Below are 19,580 nucleotides of genomic sequence, written 5' to 3' on the forward strand. Positions count from 1 at the left end.
GCTGTCACAGAGACAGGAAAAGAAAGACCCTGATCTATCCATGAGATCCTGGTATATCAAGAACACATTGGCCTTGACTGGCTCAGTCTTAGGTTGATGAATGTGTTGTCTGTAAGCCATTAAGATAAGGGAGACAGCTTGAAGCAAGCAATTGTTTTAAGTTTAAAGCAATTTACGCAACTAGTTAGAACTAATTACATTAACCTTTATAACATCAGTGGCCAATCATCGATTTCCAGCGACATGGGCTAAGGTGATGTACAACATTTTTAGATCTAAAAAAGGATTGCGGGAATCATCTTATTGTGTACAGCAAGTAAAGGAAAACCAGTTTAGATATTTAGGGACAGAGATGAGAATTCCTGTCAGCACAGAGATCATAATAGTAGTACTGGGTCAGGAGCAGAGACAAGATTCCTGTCAGCACAGATGTCAGGAAGGTGGGGTGTCCTCCAGAGGTAGATGTGAATACATGTCACCATAAAAAGTTGAGACTATTGTCCACTTTTTCTGGATTGGCCAATCATTTGAAAGTGTGAAGTCTTTAAAGTTTTGTTCATAAGTTTCTTTTCTCTTATTCGTTGGTTGATAAGTTTTAGTACATTAAATAACTTAATTAGTCTTTGATTGCTTGACAAGTGCATTATTGTTTTGTATTGCTTGTGTTCATTAAGTTTTGCTATTACTTGTTAATTCAGTGACCGAGTCTTTGCCTGATGGTTATATCTCTGTCAAACTAAATTAGTTAAAAGGGTTAATTTAGGACACGGTAATTAAGCTGCATGCAACTAAATTCTGTCACGTCCAAATTTATTTTACACCCTTCTTAAAACATACAGAGACATTTTCAAGTTGGCTGGCTGTTACTATTGGAATGCCCCCACATCAGAGCTGGGACCTCACTATTTACAATCTGTATTAATGACAGACAAAGAGATGATAGTAAGTTTACTGATGCAATGGAGCTATATGGAAATCCAAACTGTGAGCAGAACACAAAGAGGCAAAAAAATGGACAGGTTTAATGAGTTGGCAACAAGGTGGCATTTGGTGTTTTTAATATGGAAAATTGCAAGGTCACTTTGGTAGTCTGTGGTAAACCACTGTTAGCTTATTGCCTGTGTGTGTGACATGCCTGGACACGGCCCTGCCCGGGACTCCTCCCCCCCTGGTCCAGGTATAAAGGTGACTGCTCCCCACCCCCTGCCTCAGTCTCTGGACCAGTTCATCGGCATGGGTGTGCTCCAAGTATTTTGCTAATAAAAGCCTATTTGTTCTTGCGTACCATCTAGTCTTTGCTTGATTGATGGTGCATCAATTTTATTAACAAAAGTTTTGGGATGGAGCAGATACTAAAACCCGATAAACTAGAACTGGACCCTCAAGCTGTAGGAGCCTCTAACAGCTTTGATCACTGGCTGCGCTGTTTCGAAACTTTCCTCACCTCCTCCTCCGTCGTCCAGACCGAAATCGACAAGCTACACGTGCTCCACGCCTGGGTAAGCGATCAAGTATTCTCGATGATTAGAGACGCTGAAACTTACAAGGATGCGATCGAACTTTTAAAAGGCCAGTACAACAAACAGTCTAATGAAATCTACGCCAGACATCTTCTGGCTACTCGCAGACAACAGCCAGGAGAATCAGGCGATCAATTCCTGCGTGCATTGTGAGCACTTGGCAGGGCCTGCAACTGCAAGGCCATAACAGCCGTCCAAAACACTGAGGACTTAATCAGAGATGCCTATGTCACGGGTATCAGGGCAAACTATATCCGACAACGACTGCTGGAACAGTGTGGGCTGGACCTACAAAAGACTGTGGCGCTTGCTGACTCATTAGAGGTGGCCTTCCGTAATCTCGAGGCCTACACCCCCGACCACGGGGACGCATCGTGGACACCGCGGCCGCCGCCACCTCTGTACTCGGGAGGGCCGCAGGCCTACGCCACGCCATGGCCCACCAATGACCCGACCACTGCGCAGTCTCCGGAGGCCCGAAGTGCTACTTCTGCGGCCTGTGGAAGCACCCCCGACAACGCTGCCGGGCGAAGGATGCGATCTGCTCCGGCTGTGGAAAGATGGGCCATTATGTGAAGGTATGCAGAGCGAAATCGACCTCCAAGCCCAGTAGCGCTGCGTGCGACCCACGGGGGCCGCCATCTTGGGTGCCGGTAGCCGCGTGTGAGCCATGCGGGCCGCCATTTTGGGTGCCACCAGCCACGTGTGAGCCGTGCGGGCCGCCATCAGCCGCGTGTGAGCCGTGCGGGGGCCGCCATCTTGGACGCCACCAGCCGCGTGTGAGCCGTGTGGGCCGCCATCTTGGACGCCGTCAGCCTCGTGTGAGCCATGCGGGCCGCCATCTTGGACGCCATCAGCCGCGTGTGACTACTCGCAAAATCCAACGGTGGCTTCGATTACGCTGGACCAATCCAGGCCTCACCAACTCGCCAGGTCCATGATAGACATCAAGGTAAACGATCGCATTACAAACTGTTTATTTGACTGTGGGAGTACGGAGAGCTTTATTCACCCTAACACAGTGAGTCACTACGCCCTTTCAGTACTGCCAGTGAAGCAAACGATCTCCATGGCTTCAAAGTCCCACTCGGTGGATGTCCTCGGGTACTGCGTGGTGATCCTGACAGTATGGGGCACAGTGTACAAACATTTCAGGCTCCTCGTGCTGCCACACCTCTGCGCTGCAGTACTCCTGGGGCTGGACTTTCTGAGTCACCTTAAGAGCGTCACCATAGAGTATGATGGACCTTTTCCCCCACTCTCCGTTTGCAATCAGCAGTTCTTAGATCGCCCACCACCTGCAGCCTCTCGACCCTTAATGTAGCCCCTCCCTCACTGTTTGAAAATCTCACCCCCGATTGCAAGCCCATCGCCACCAAGAGCAGACAGTACAGTGCTGGAGACAGAGCTTTTATCAGGTCCAAAGTGCAACGGCTCCTAGGGTAGGGGATCATTGAGGCCAGTACCAGCCCCTGGAGAGCTCAAGTAGTAGTTGTTAAAACTGGGGAGAAACATCGCATGGTCATTGACTACAGTCAGACCATTAACCGCTACACGCAGCTGGATGCGTACCCCCTTCCCCGCATATCTGACATGGTTAATCAGATTGCGCAATATCGGGTGTTCTCCACCATCGACTTAAAACCTGCATACCACCAGCTCCCTATCCGCCTGGAGGACCGCCAATATACTGCCTTCGAGGCGGATGGCCGCCTCTATCACTTCCTTAGGGTCCCCTTCGGCGTCACCAATGGGGTCTCGGTTTTCCAGCATGAGATGGACCGAATGGTAGACCAGAACGGGCTGCGGGCCACCTTCCCGTACCTGAATAACGTCACCATCTGCGGCCATGATCAGCAAGACCACGACGCCAACCTCCACAAATTCCTCCACACCGCCACACTCCTAAATCTGACCTATAATAAGGAGAAGTGCGTATTTCGCACACACCGCTTCGCCATCCTTGGTTGTGTTGTGTTGTTTTGGGGTCATCGGTCCCAATCCCGACCGCATGTGTCCCCTCCTGGAACTCCCCCTCCCCACCAGCCTCAAAGCACTGAGGAGATGCCTGGGCTTCTTCTCGTATTACGCTCAGTGGGTCCCCAATTATGCGGATAAAGCCCGTCCCACTCATCAAATCCACCTCTTTTCCCCTGACGGCAGAGGCCTGCCTGGCCTTCGACCGTATCAAAGCAGACATCGCGAAGGCCACGATGCATGCTGTAGACGAATCCATCCCGTTCCAGGTGGAGGGCAATGCGTCTGACTTCGCCCTAGCTGCCACCCTTAACCAGGCGGGCAGACCCGTGGCCTTCTTCTCACGAACCCTCCAAGGCCCTGAAATTCGACACTCCTCTATTGAAAAGGAGGCCCAAGCCATAGTGGAAGCTGTACGGCACTGGCGCCACTACTTAGCCGGACCAACGGTCAGTTGCATTCATGTTTAATAACACGCAGCGGGGCAAGATCAAAAATGATAAAATATTGAGGTGGAGAATCGAGCTTTCCACCTACAATTACGACATCTTATACCGTCCCGGGAAGCTCAATGAGCCCCCAGATGTCCTGTCCCGGGGAATATGCGCACAAATAGACCAATTGCAGGCTCTCCACAACGACCTCTGCCACCCGGGGGTCACCAGGTTTTTTCACTTCATTAAAGCCCGTAACCTGCCCTACTCCATTGAGGAAGTCAGGTCTATAACCAGACACTGCCAGGTCTGCGCAGACTGCAAGCCGCACTTCTATCGGCCAGACAGAGCACACCTCATAAAAGCCACCCGCCCTTTCGAACGCCTAAGCGTCGACTTCAAGGGCCCCCTCCCCTCTTCTGACTGCAACATATACTTCCTCAACGTCATTGACGAATATTCACATTTCCCCTTCACTATTCCCTGCCCGGATATGACCTTGTCCACGGTCGTCAGGGCCCTGCACAGCCTCTTCACCCTGTTCGGTTTCCCTAGCTATATCCATAGCGACCGGGGATCCTCCTTTATGAGTGATGAGCTGCGACAGTACCTGCTCTCCAAAGGCATAGCCTCGAGTAGGACCAACAGCTACAACCCCAGGGGGAACGGACAGGTAGAGAGGGAGAACGCGACAGTCTGGAAGGCCATTTTACTAGCTCTGAGACCTAAAGGTCTTCCAGTCACCCGCTGGCAAGAGGTCCTCCCTGATGCACTACACTCGATGAGATCACTCCTTTGCACAGCTACCAATGCTACCCCTCATGAAAGAATGTTTGTTTTAGAACATAGAACATAGAACATAGAAAGCCACAGCACAAACAGGCCCTTCGGCCCACAAGTTGCGCCGATCACATCCCCACCTCTAGGCCTATCTATAGCCCTCAATCCCATTAAATCCCATGTACTCATCCAGAAGTCTCTTAAAAGACCCCAACGAGTTTGCCTCCACCACCACCGACGTCAGCCGATTCCACTCACCCACCACCCTCTGAGTGAAAAACTTACCCCTGACATCTCCTCTGTACCTACCCCCCAGCACCTTAAACCTGTGTCCACTCGTAGCAACCATTTCAGCCCTTGGAAATAGCCTCTGGGAGTCTACCCTATCCAGACCTCTCAACATCTTGTAAACCTCTATCAGGTCACCTCTCATCCTTCGTCTCTCCAGGGAGAAGAGACCAAGCTCCCTCAACCTATCCTCATAAGGCATGCCCCCCAATCCAGGCAACATCCTTGTAAATCTCCTCTGCACCCTTTCAATGGCTTCAACATCTTTCCTGTAATGAGGTGACCAGAACTGCGCGCAGTACTCCAAGTGGGGTCTAACCAGGGTCCTATAAAGCTGCAGCATTATCTCCCGACTCCTAAACTCAATCCCTCGATTAATGAAGGCCAGTACGCCGTACGCCTTCTTGACCGCATCCTCCACTTGCGAGGCCGATTTAAGAGTCCTATGGACCCGGACCCCAAGGTCCTTCTGATCCTCTACACTGCTAAGAATGGTACCCTTCATATTATACTGCTGCTTCATCCCATTGGATCTGCCAAAATGGATCACCACACACTTATCCGGGTTGAAGTCCATCTGCCACTTCTCCGCCCAGTCTTGCATTCTATCTATGTCTCGCTGCAACTTCTGACATCCCTCCAAACTATCCACAACACCACCTACCTTGGTGTCGTCAGCAAACTTACCAACCCATCCCTCCACTTCCTCATCCAGGTCATTTATGAAAATGACAAACAGCAAGGGTCCCAGAACAGATCCCTGGGGCACTCCACTGGTCACTGACCTCCATGCAGAGAAAGACCCCTCCACAGCCACTCTCTGCCTTCTGCAGGCAAGCCAGTTCTGGATCCACAAGGCAACAGCCCCTTGGATCCCATGCCCTCTCACTTTCTCAAGAAGTCTTGCATGGGGGACCTTATCGAACGCCTTGCTGAAGTCCATATAGACCACATCCACCGCTCTTCCTTCGTCAATGTGTTTGGTCACATTTTCAAAGAACTCAACCAGGCTCGTAAGGCACGACCTGCCCTTGACAAAGCCGTGCTGACTACTTTTGATCATACTAAACTTCTCTAGATGATCATAAATCCTGTCTCTCAGGATCCTCTCCATCAACTTACCAACCACTGAGGTTAGACTCACCGGTCGGTAATTTCCCGGGCTGTCCCTGTTCCCTTTCTTGAATATAGGGACCACATCTGCAATCCTCCAATCCTCCGGAACCTCTCCCGTCTCCATCGACGATGCAAAGATCATCGCCAAAGGCTCCGCAATCTCCTCCCTCGCCTCCCACAGTAACCTGGGGTACATCCCATCCGGTCCCGGCGACTTACCAACCTTGATGCCATTCAATAGTTCCAACACATCCTCTTTCTTTATGTCCACATGCTCGATCCTTTCTGTCCACCGCAAACCAGCAGTACAACCACCCAGATCCCTTTCCACCGTGAATACCGAGGTAAAGTATTCATTAAGCAGCTCCGCCATTTCTAACGGTTCCACACAAACTTTTCCCCCTTCACCTTTTAAGGGTCCTATGCCTTCACATCTCATCCTTTTACTCTTGACATATTTGTAGAAAGCCTTGGGATTCTCCTTAATCTTACCCGCCAAGGCCTTCTCATGACCCCTTCTCGCTCTCCTAATTTCCTTCTTAAGCTCCTTCCTACATCCCGTATACTCCTCTAAATCCTTAACACCTCCTAGCTCTCTGAACCTTCTGTACGCCTCTCTTTTCTTATTCACCAGGTTCATCACAACCTTCGTGCACCACGGTTCCCGTACCCTACCAACACCCCCCTGTCTCATCGGAACGTTGTCATGCAGAGCTCCAGACAAACATTCCTTGAAAATCCTCCACTTTCCTTCGGTACTTTTCCCCAAGAATGCCTCCTTCCAATTTACCCGTCTAATTTCCTCCCTGATGACACTGTATTTCCCTTTACTCCAGAGAAACACTTTCCTAGCCTGCCTGATCCTATCTCTTTCCAATGCTATCGTGAAGGAGATAGAATTATGATCGCTATCCCCAAGATGCTCACCCACCGAGAGATCCTCCACCTGTCCAGGTTCATTAGCCAGCACCAGATCAAGTACAGCCTCTCCTCTAGTAGGCTTATCCACATACTGTGTCAGGAAACTCTCCTGGACACACCTAACAAACTCCTCTCCATCCAAACCCCTAGCCCTAGGGATATTCCAATCTATGTTTGGGAAATTAAAATCTCCCATCACGACAACTCTGTTATTCCTACATCTCTCCAGGATCTGTTTCCCCATCTGCTCCTCAACATCTCTGTTACTATTGGGCGGCCTATAGAAAACACCCAGCAACGTTACCGACCCCTTCCTGTTCCTCACCTCCACCCACAGAGACTCCGTAGTCAATCCCTCCATGGCGTCCACCTTCTCTACAGCCGTGACACTATCCCTGATCAACAGTGCCACTCCCCCCCCTCTCTTGCCTCCCTCCCTGTCCTTCCTGAAACATCTAAAACCCGGCACCTGAAGCACCCAGTCCTGTCCCCGAGACATCCAAGTCTCCGTAATGGCCACCACATCACAATTCGAAGCAGCAATCCACGCTCTAAGCTCATCCACTTTATTCACTACACTCCTGGCATTAAAATAGACACATCTCAGACCTTCAGCCTGAGCACTTCCCTTCTCCATCACTCATCTAACCTCCCTCTTACCCTGTTTACATTCCTTATCTATTTGCGAGCTAACCTCCTCGCTCTCAGTCCCCTCATTTCGATTCCCTCCCCCCAACCTTTCTAGTTTAAAGTCTCTCCAGTAGCCTTAGCCAACCTTCCCGCCAGGATATTGGTCCCCCTGGGATTCAAGTGCCACCCGTCTTTTTTAAACAGGTCACACCTGCCCCTAAAGAGGTCCCAATGATCCAAGTACCCAAATCCTTGTCCCTTGCTCCAGTCCCTCAGCCACGCATTCATTCTCCACCGATTCCTGTTCTCACTCTCCCGCGGCACAGGCAGCAATCCCGAGATTACTACCTTTGCATTCCTCTTTCTCAGCTGTCTACCTAACTCCCTATATTCTCTTTTCATGACCCCTTCCCTCTTCCTACCTATGTCAGCAGTACCTATATGCATCACGACCTTCGGCTCCTCTCCCTCCCCCTTCAGGATTTCTGGGACTCGACCAGAGACATCCCGGACCCCTGCACCAGGGAGGCAAACCACCATCCGAGAGTCCCGTCTGTGTCCGCAAAAACGCCTATCTGACCCCCTCACCGTAGAGTCCCCAATTAGCACTACCCTCCTTTCCTTACCCTTTTGCACTACTGGGCCAGGCTCAGCTCCAGAGACACTGCCACCGCTGCTTCCCCCAGGTGGGCTGTCCACCCCATTAGTACTCAGACAGGAGTACTTATTATTAAGGGGCACATCCACCGGGGTGCTCACCATCAACTGAGCTTTCTCCTTCCTCACTGTTACCCAGTTACCCTCCTCCCATGGTCCCGGTGTGACCACCTGCCGATAGCTCCTGTCAATGACCTCCTCACTATCCCTAACCCGGCGAAGGTCCTCGAGCTGCAATTCCAGTTCCCTAACATGTTCCCTTAGGAACCGCAGCTCAACACACCCAGCACAGATATGGTCGTCCGGGAGGCTAGGAGCCTCCAGGACCTCCCACATCCTACATTGGGAACAACATACTGGCCTCACACTCATAATTGCCCCTTTAAACACACAGGGAAAAAAAAGTGAATGAAAATTTTAAACTTACCTTTCCTCCTCCTGTTTTCTCCAAAGCCCTGCTCTCACTGGGTCTTTTTTTTTAGGTTAGAGGAGGAGGGAGAGTGGGATACTCTACAAGTGTAGAGTATCGGGATTCCTCTCTGTTCCAATTTATTGGGGAAAAAAAATCTCTCTCTCCCAGACCTCCCTGCGCGACCACTTCCGGGTTTAGATATTTTTAAAGAAAAAACCCGCGAAAAAGTAAGTTAAAAATAACAGCGCTTACCCGCAGCACTCCTCTCGCGAATCTCTCCCTCTCTGCTGCACTTCCAAGACGCAATGACTTTCTACAGAAAGTCCTCCTCGGGGACGTCACTGCCATCGTGGCTGACGTCCCCAGGCCCTGTCCTGCTCCGGAAGCACGTGAGGACCCAGAAGTCGGACCCCCTGGTCGAAAGGGCCCAACTCCTCCACGCCAACCCCCAATACGCCTATGTGGCATACCCCGACGGGCGGGAGGACACGGTTTGTATTCAAGACCTGGCACCTGCAGGTGCCCCAGGGACCACTACGACCCACAACCCCAACCCCTGTATACAGCACGCCTGAGCCCCAGGAGCTGCTACCACACACCCGACAATCGGAAGGGACTACAGACGACTCAAGCGACTACGGCCTGGCGCCTGAACCAACACCGCAGCCACCGGAACCGACACCACAACCGGCACTACGGCGGTCGCAGCGGCAGATCAAGCCCCCAGAGAGACTAAATTTGTAAATTTGTAATTCTGTAAATATCGTTCCACCCACCTCACCCCCGCCGGACCCTTTTTTAAAAACGGGCCGAATGTGGTAAACCACTGTTAGCTTATTGCCTGTGTGTGTGTGTGACATGCCTGGACACGTCCCTGCCGGCCCTGCCCGGGACTCCTCCCCCCCTGGTCCAGGTATAAAGGTGACTGCTCCCCACCCCCTGCCTCAGTCTCTGGACCAGTTCATCAGCATGGGTGTGCTCCAAGTCTTTTGCGAATAAAAGCCTATTTGTTCTTGCATACAAACTAGTCTTTGCTTGATTGATGGTGCAGCATAGTCAAAATAGAAAAGCAAAATTTTTTTTTTAAAGTAATGTACCTTTTAAATCTTTATGTTGTGAGAGACTTGGGTGTATTTGTACAAGGAACACAAAAGTTAGCATGCAGGCACAGCAAGCAATTTGGAAGGCAAATAGTTTATTGGCCTTTATTGTAAAGGTACTGGAGTACAAGAAAAAGTAAATTATGCTGCAATTGTATAGAGGTTTGGTGAAAGCACACCTGGAAAATAAGAATATAATTTTGGTCTCCATATCTGAGGAAGAATATATTTGTCTTGGAGATGTTACAGTGAAAGTTCACTAGATTGTTTCCTGTGATGATAGGGTTGTCCTATGATGAGAGGGTGACTAAATTGGGCCTACAGTCTCTAAAGTTAAGAAAAATGAGAGATGATTTCATTGAAACATAGAAAATTCTGAAGAAGCTTCACAGTGGAGATTGTTTCCCCTAGCTGAGAGATTGTTTCCCCTAGCTGGAGAACCTAGAACATGTGAGCACTGTGTCAAGATAAATGTTGATGATTTAGGACTGAAATGAGGAGAAACTTCTTCATTCAGAGAGAGTTGTGAATCTTTGGAATTCTCCCCCAGAGGTTGTGGATGTTCCATCACAGAATGAATTCAAGACCGGAGATGGTCAGGTTTTTGCTCTCATGAAACATTGGGATTTGGAGAGTCGGCGGAAAAGTGAGGCAGAAAATCAGCCATGATTGTATTGAATGGTGGAGTAGGTTTAAGGGACAATATAGTATATTCCTGCTCATATTTTTTATGTTCTTATCACCCCTGAATAGGCTAGCTCTAATTTTGAGGTTATCGTCCTGTGTTCTGAACTCTTCCACCAGAGGAAATAGCTTTTAAATGACATATTTAAGGTGATCAGATGAGTTGATAGGATAGATTGAGAGATCTCCCTTTAATCTTATTTATTCAAGGAATACAAGTTTGTTCATGCAACCTGTCCTTGTCTTTAACCCTTTTGGACCCAATTTCATTCCGGTAAATCTATTATATAACCTCTTCAGGCCAATATATCCTTCCTGAGGGTTTTGCCCAGAAAGTAATACAGTACTCCAGATGGATTCTAACCAGAATATCATGCTACCTTGAAATAAAGGCCAACATTTCATTAGCCTTTTTAATTATTATTTGTACGTTCATTAGCTTCTAGGATTTCCATATTTTGACCCTTAAATATCTCTGCTTATTAACAGTTCCTAACTTCTCACCATTTAGAAAATCTATCTTTTTGGATCCAAAGTGGATGACCTCAGATTTTCTCTCAGAGAACATCATCTGCCAGTTTTTCCCACTCACCTGGTCCATCAATATCACTTTGCAAATTGCTGATCACAACGGCACTATTTATTGTGAAATGTAAGTTAGTGTCATCAGCAAACTTAGAAATGATGCTCTACATCACTTCAACCAAACCATCTGTAGATCTACTGAAAAGCTGAGCCCAAGTACAGATCCACACAAACTAGCCACAGAGGGGGACACAACTAGCCACTTCCTACAAATTACAGTACATACCTATTATCCATACTCTCGGACTCATTTCTCCTATCCAATTTCCCATCCAGGCCAATAGGTTTCCTACAATTCCATTTGCTCTCATTTTTGTTCATGGTCTCCTACATGAAACCTTGCTCAATGCCTTATGGAAGTCCAATATGAATTACAACTAGCTACTCCCTTTTCTACTATGTTTGTTTACTACACTTTTGAGATTTGATTAAGCAAAATACTGCAGATGCTGGAATCTGAAACAAGAACAGAGGAAGCTGGAAAAACTCAGCAGATCTGCTAACATCAATCAGGAGAGAAACACAGTTAATGTTTCAAGTCATGGATCCTTCATTGGAATGAAGGGTTCATGACCTGAAACATTGAGCGGGATTCTCTGGTCCTCCATGTGGCATGTTTCTTGGCAACAGGTGGTAACCCACCATTTGCCGGCAGCAGGATCTTCTGGCCCCATCACTGTCAATGGGAATTCCCCTTGAATTCACCCCACGCTGCCAGGAAACCCGCTGTGCGGGTGCACCTTCGGCAAGACCAGAAGATCCTGCCCATAGGAAGGATGGGAAAATCCCTCCCGTTAACCGTGTTTCTCTCTTTTGTCAGACTTGACTTTCCTTTATGGATTTATGCTCTATCTGGACAGTTCAACTGCCCAGTCACTTATTGTGATGCCCTATTGTAATGCGGGAACCATTCATGTTCGTAAATACAATCTTCCTTTGATTCCACTCCAGAAATATGTGTGGCTCCTTTTTTGATTACTATTCCATACAGGATTTTCTATTCTTCATACTTCCTGATTTATTTCATAGCTTCAAACAGTAGGGCTTTTACGCCGGACATTTTTGCCTTTTCCCTGTGATGATGGGACTCAATCTTTTCTGTTTTATTCAACAATTATTCAATTTGCTTCAAAATCATATCCTTCCTATCCATCATCGACACTTATCCACATTCTTCTTCCATAAGCATCCAAATTCCCCTATAAATTCCACGAGTCTCTATATCTCTTTTTCTTCTATTCCACATCTGCCTATATTCCACCCCTTTCCTGCTCAATGTATACTTCAGTTTCTTCATCACTCTTTTATGCATCTAATTCCCCTCTTTTTCCTGTTAAACAAGTTTCCCTAAGGAATAGGGAATTCAGAAGAAACTAATGTAAATGTGAAACTCACAACCACAGGGAGTGGCTGGAGCAAATAATAGATTAATTTAAGGGGAAGTTAGACAAGCATATGAAAGAGAAGGGTACATAGGCTTACAATTAAAGAGTTAGATGAGAAGACACTCAAATGGAGCATAAACGCCAGCATGCACTGGTTTGCTAAATGACCTGTTTCTGCACTGTATATCCTACATATTTATCCTTTCCTTTCACTCTCTCGTCAGATGATGATGTCAGGAATGTTATTGTGAGGTAGAACTATTCCAGCCTCTTCTGCACTCCAAATTTACCCAAGGTTCCTGGCAGGGACTCTCATTCAATGGAAACACAGATCAGAAAGAAGGTCAAAGTGACAAATTTGCAATGTTCTAAACTCTGTGTCCTACATTCTCATTAAGCAAGGCTCTACTTTAGGTACCTCACTTCATAAAATGTGCCTATAAAGTTCTCCTTATTCTGGTCTAAAGGCAATGTTCAACTGCCAAAGATATGTACCCCTCGCCATACTGCAAAGTGCGTATGGGCACATGTTCTTTTTAAGTAAAGAAAAGCACATACCAGCCATGAGAAAAACCCGGATGACTTATCGGTTTGGCACACTTCTCCTTCGTATGGTCCAAATATCCTTCCTCTTGGAATGATGACATCCAAACAACGAACATCAATCTCTCCTCCAGGCTCCTTCACAACTGCTACACCAGCAGGGACCGTGAGGGATGCCCTGTCTGGCGTACCTACTGGTATCGGCGTATCAGCAACAAATATTGGGCATCCATGAAGAGCACACTCATCAATGAAGTACTCCTGGCAAGTCTCACAAACTGAGATACAAATGACAATAGTTTTCAATTAGATGCACATTCATAGAAGAAAAAAGTGCAGTTAAACCATATTTTCTGAATCTCACTTGCTCTAAAATTTCCTTTATTCTGATCTTTTTTTATTCTGACAAAGTCTACCATGACAACCACCCTTATTTCAACAAACACAAATCTTTTTGTAACAAGAATTCTACCTGATCTCTGTTGAAATTGCAGTCAAGAACCTCATCTCAAAGTCAAGGTCTTCGTCAAGTTACTCAGTAATCGCTTTATTGATATTGTAGTGCCTAGTTTTGTTCCAATGGGATTATATGATTGAACAACTGAACATATTTCTATAAGATCATAAGAAAGCCACTTACACCAGTATTCATATTGCTCAGGGGATTCATTCATCATCACTTCTTCACCTTTTACCTTCCCCAATTCCAGTTCTGCTTCTGTGGGATATACCTGGGTATGGCCTGGCACAATGCTATAAGAAGGCAAAGAAAGGAAAGATGAGTTTGAATGAAATTTAAGCACGTGTCAAGACCAAAGAAATATGGGCATAATTTTTGGTTTATGCAGTGTAAGATTTCAACTGATGTAACAAAGAACAATGATTTAGATCAGCAATAATTTGCTACAAAGTGAGTTTTCCTGGGTTTCTAACTCTGCTTGGATGTATTCCTGGAGTCAAACCCAGTCAAACACCCTGTTCCCATCTCTCCATCATCAATGTTTTTAGAATTAATAAAAGTAAAATGCTGAAAGTAAATAAAAAACTACAATTTTCTAATGTTCCTGCAGGTTACTCACAGCAGTATTTAGGAAATTAATCTTTAATCTCTGGATGATAGGAAACGCTATGGGAATTTCCATATCTCACCTCGGTGTTCTTGAGGACACTGAGCAGGGACCAGGTACCTCCCTGTGATGGGAGAGGGGAAAGAGCCCATTAAATCATTCTAAGAAAATTTCCATAGACTCCCAGTTATAAATGATAGGAGTAGGTCATCAGTCCTTCCTTTCTTGCAGGAAATATTCACGGCTTGGCACCCATCAATCCCCTAAAGAACTTAAAAATAAATATGTTTGGGACTAAATTGGATATCCCCCATTAAACGGGCACAGGGGTTTAGTTATGATGCTCGATTATCCTGTGACTGTTATCTGTGACTTTGCGCTGCTTTCTGATTTTCATGATTTTAATGTCCAGCAAGTAGTAAATATACTGCTAATTGAGTTAGCTTATCATCAGGGGGCCAAAGTCATGAAGTGGCTAGTGCCACATAAAACTAGCCTGCACTGGGTAAAGCCAACTCATAAAGGAGAGATACATTATGGCTATAGCAGTTGTGAGGGAAGTGAATCTGACCTGGGAAACAGTGAACAATGGTACAACATGGAAGAGGGTGGACTCCAAAGGTTTTAAACACTTGCATTAGAGACCTGGATGGAGGAGGCAGAAATAGAAAGAGATGTCCTGTATCTGCAAGGGTCAAGAGGCCCTAAAGATCCACACTCCAAAGGTAATGGGGGAAGATAGCTGCGGATGTCAATGCCAGGGGTGCAGTCCTGAGAACCAGAATACAGTCCTGCAAGTTAAATGAGTTTACACAAGTGGTTAAGGTGAGTCAATGAATCTTCACATGCCCTATCTTACCAACGGCACTACTAGCCTCAGAAATTGCTCAATTTACTAAGTCTTCCTTCACTTACCTCAAAATCTTTTATCAATCAGGGTACATAACTAAAATTCACATTTCACTTCACCTTCACAAACTTAGCACTGTTGTAAACCTCACACCCACATCTCAGCTTGCACACAGTGCTCCCTATTCAACCATGATACCACATTACCTAAATACATTGCATGATACTCACTGACACACTTCCCTCTTCCTTTATAGGACAAGGCAGCACACAATTAGTGGGGACAGGAGCTAACTGGAGGGTACAGGTGTGTTTGCATGCCCCAGTGCCGATGAAGGAGATGGGCCAGCTATTATTGGGGTGCCAATTGCTGAAGCCATTCAGCAACAGAGCTGAAACTATGAAAGTTGACAGTATCCTCAAATCCAACTCTTCTTTCTCCCCCACCCGCCACACCCCTCCAGTCTTGTACCTTTCCACTTTCAGATACGCAAAAAGTGCAACTTTGCCAGGTTATGAAGGAACAGCAAGAACACAATGATGATGAAGACATGCTGGGCAGGATTCTCTGATCTGGTCTGTTCCTGCCGCGCAGCCAGTGAGAATGGCAAATTAGGTGCTCAGCCAAAACTCCATTCACTGAAGCGGCACCAGAAAATCCCAGCCCCAGGTGAGATCGGACATTTTTGGCGACGGTCACTTGATTTCACATTCACAGCCATCAGTTCCAATAATGACACTGGGCACACAGCATAGGTTGGAGGCTGGATCTGCATATGATGAGATATTGAGCTCAAATTACCTGCAGCTAGAGCAGGAGACAAGAACAGCGTAGGTGTCAGCTTGCCGGAGGTGAGGCCACATACAGGTTCTGCTGCAGAAGACGACAGACTGGTATGCACTAAGAAATGTTTGGTGCATTTAGTGCAACAAAGCAGTCCAGAACTACAATTCCACATACCCCTGAACCACCAGCCACCAATTTCACAGTTGGCAAACAGTCATAAATGATCAGTTTTCTGAATATAACAGCCTGTTAAACCTGAGATATCAGCTGCCAGTTATGAATGAGTGAACCTTAATATGTCATCTAGTCCGGCATTTGTTCTCAGATCCTGCAGGTAGCATGCTCAGGTGGGGTCAATACCTGTTGTCAAGATGGTGCATTGGCATCCTCTGGAGAGGATACAAGAGAGTACAGGGCAACTAACTTCATGTATAACCCATACAAGTGCACTTTGAATTCACCAGCCGTGGAACAGGAAGTCACTTACTGCTCTGTACCCTCAGTCTTGGTTTCCTGTTTCCATATTGGGGTTTCTTTTTGCTGACATTTCTTTCTCTGGTCTCACATACAGTCTTTGTAAAACGTACCAAGGGCACAAAACATCCTGAGCTTTTCTAAAAGCTTGAAAATATATCCCTGACAACATGGTCACTTACCTTTAAATGGCCACTTCCCTTTAAATTGCAGGTAACACATGAATTAAAGTACCTCCATCATGCTAGCCAGCTGCATAAAGCTTCATTGGCAGTTATGAATAGTATTGCCATTGAGCTGGCATTGCCAATTGTAGGTACTCAGTTCACTGTAAGCCAGCTTTGTATAGGCCAGTAGATATTCAAACCTAAATGGATCATATATTTGGCCCCTTAGACCATAACAACACAATCAATGAAGTGCTTTTCTTATGTCTTTTTGTGCTCCTCCATAGCAGTTACCAAGTGGTTAATGCTGGTCAGACATCTGTCCCATTCTGGCAGAATGATGGATGAACAACTTCTGCATCATCCCACTGACCATTTTGCGAACAATTGCAGGAATAGACTCTCAGTAAATACACCCACAGAATTTTCAGCATATGATTCACATATTACAGAAATCAGCATATGCTTTCACCTAATGCAGTATCTTTCATTTGAAAGTAAGCTCCATGAAGTATCATTCCTGAAGCAACAGAGCAAGTTGCATTGCCAGGTCTACCTAATACAGTCGGCCTTATTCTGTCCACTAATTGTATCCCTTGCTCACGTGTGCTGAATTTTATCCATTGATTATTCCTCAAATCTATTATAATTTTCTCAGGCATAATTTCTGGTTTGATGCTTTCTTTAGGTGGAGTTAGTGCAAAGTGTACTTCTGCCTAAGAGAGCCTGGCTTCCTTCCACAAGAGTGCAGTCTGTGTCTGAGTGCGCAGCCTCTTTTGTAACAATGTCTTTCTGTCAAAAGGACAGATGGCACATTGTTAATATTGTGTTGGATTATTTAACATTTACCAAGATGTCTGTTGCATACCTGCTTGATCAAAGTATATCCGTAGATTATTGCAAACATAAAATTCAATACTAATTTCAGAGTTATCGATGGAAAATGCTGCAAGAATTTCCTTAAATGTATATTCAAAATGAAGTTTCAGTAATCTGTTGTGATATAACTGAATTTTCATTATACCTCTATTAATTTGGTCGTTAACCTTCTACAGCAAAATATTTGCACGCACGTTACCTAATTATGATCCTGAAGTACTAAATAATTGCGAGTCTATGAATATCTTCTTCGAGGGCTTAACAAGAAAAGCTAATTCATTCACTCTGCAGCTTATAAACATCGTAAGGGAAGGTTGTTGGTGTAAATGCTAAACTAATCCAAAATGTTGACAGTCTCTGCTGTGATAAATAATAAAATAACTTTCCTATAAATATGCTAGCTAAACTAGTACCTCATTAAATCAAGTTTGTTGCCGGTTCCGGAGCTGTAATGATAGCTATTTAAATGTACACTTTATATATCTATCTTGGATACATCTTTCAGCCAAATCTATATATCAACTCGTCTATTTTAAGCTCTGATTAATATTAGTTTTAACATGGCACTAGTGCACAGATCAATTTCTCAGATTGTGCCTTGCTACATATTCAAAATTAATGTCTTACCAAAGCAGTTCAAATACTTCCTTGATGAGTTCATCACAAGTGCAGCAGATAGAAGACATGGTATTATTGATCGGCCCTGCCTTTATGCCTAGTGTATGCATCATTTGCTTTCTAGCTGCACACCCCATAGCCCTTTCAATGCTAATTTGCCTTCCCCACACCTTCTCTGAAAACCTGATGCGCATCATCACTGAATTACACCTTCCTTTAATACTTTCCCTGCTCTTTTGAGAAAAATTCAAAGTTTGATTTCTGGAAAATGCATGTCTTAGAGTGGTTAAGATTTCTGATAATTCATTAACAATTGATTCAGAAACATTAATGAATTTGCATTGAGATTTGCTTCACTGCAGCGTATGCACTATACCTCAACAGATCTTGGCTAAAACATTGCTTTAAAAAATCTGTTCACAGGAGTGCAATAAAACAGTACAAAAAACTTAACTCAAATAAGAAAAAATTGAGGTGAAAAAGATTTTTTTAAATTCATTCATGGGACAGGGTCAGCATTTGTTGCATAGATGACCTTGAGAAGGTAGTGGTGAGCCACCTTCTTGAATCGCTGCAGTCCATGTGCTGTGGGTTGACCCACAATGCTGTTAGGGAGGGAATTTCAGGATTTTGACCCAGCGACTGTGAAGGAATGGCGATATATTTCCAATTCAGGACGGTGAGTGGCTTGGAGACAAATTTGCAGATGGTCGTGTTCCCATGTATCTGTTGCCTCTGTCCTTCTAGATGGAAGTGATTGTGGGTTTGGAAGGTGTTGTCCAAGGATCTTTGGTGAATTGCTGCAGTGCACCTTGTAGATAGTACACACTGCTGCTACTGAGCATCAGTGGTGGAGGGAGTCGATGTTTGTAGATGTGGTGCCAGTCAAGCGGGTGCTTGGTCCTGGATGGTGTCAAGCTTGTTGAGTTTTGTTGGAGCTGCACCCATCCAGGCAAGTGGGGAGTATTCCATCACACTCCTGATTTGTGCCTTATAATGGATAGGCTTTGGGGTGTCAGGAGGTGAGTTACTCATCGCAGTATTCCTAGCCTCTGACCTACTCTTGTAGCCAGTGTGTTTATGTAGCGAGTCCAGTTGAGTTTCTGGTCAATGGTAACCCCAAGGATGTTGACAGTGGGGGATTCAGTGACGGTAACACCATTGAATGTCAAGAGGCAGTGGTTAGAGTGTCTCTTATTAGTGATGGTCATTGCCTGGCATTTGTGGGGCATGAATGTTACTTGTCTCATGTCAGCCCAAGCCTGGATATTGTCCAGATCTTGTTGCATTTGAACATGGGCTGCTTCAGTATCTAAGGAGTTGCAAATGGTGCTGAACATTGTGCAATCATCGGCGAACATCCCCACTTCTGACCTTATGATGGAGGGAAGGTCATTGATGAAACAACTGAAGATGGTTGGGCCTAGGCCACTACCTGAGGGACTCCTGCAGAGATGTCCTGGAGCTAAGATGATTGACCCTCCACAACCAGAACCATCCTCCTATGTACCAGGTATGACTCCAACCAGTGCAGAGTTTGCCCCCTAATACCCATTGATTCCAGTTTTTCTGGGGCTCCTTGATGCCATACTTGGTCAGATGTGGCCTTGATGTCAAGGGTTGTCACTCTCACCTCACCTCTGGAATTCAGCCCTTTTGTCCATGTTTGAACCAAGGCTGTAATGAGGTCAGGAGCTGAGTGACCCT

General features: G+C 45.9%; 1 protein-coding gene across 5 annotated transcripts in view; it reads right to left on the reverse strand.

Moving 5' to 3' along the window:
- prdm11 (PR domain containing 11) overlaps window positions 1-19,580 on the reverse strand; it is a 176,216-nt gene that overhangs the window by 130,776 nt on the left and 25,860 nt on the right. For 3 of the 5 annotated variants that reach the window (XM_078220398.1, XM_078220395.1, XM_078220396.1), the window contains exons 3-5: window positions 14,182-14,223; window positions 13,673-13,785; window positions 13,048-13,310 (exon numbers count right to left, since the gene is read on the reverse strand). In XM_078220398.1, the coding sequence (XP_078076524.1) occupies window positions 13,048-13,310; window positions 13,673-13,785; window positions 14,182-14,223 (418 nt within the window). The remainder of the gene's footprint in view (window positions 1-13,047; window positions 13,311-13,672; window positions 13,786-14,181; window positions 14,224-19,580) is intronic. The other 2 variants (XM_078220400.1, XM_078220397.1) reach the window with 1 other exon arrangement.

Source organism: Mustelus asterias, chromosome 9 (genome assembly GCF_964213995.1).
Source record: "Mustelus asterias chromosome 9, sMusAst1.hap1.1, whole genome shotgun sequence".
Taxonomy (NCBI): domain Eukaryota; kingdom Metazoa; phylum Chordata; class Chondrichthyes; order Carcharhiniformes; family Triakidae; genus Mustelus; species Mustelus asterias.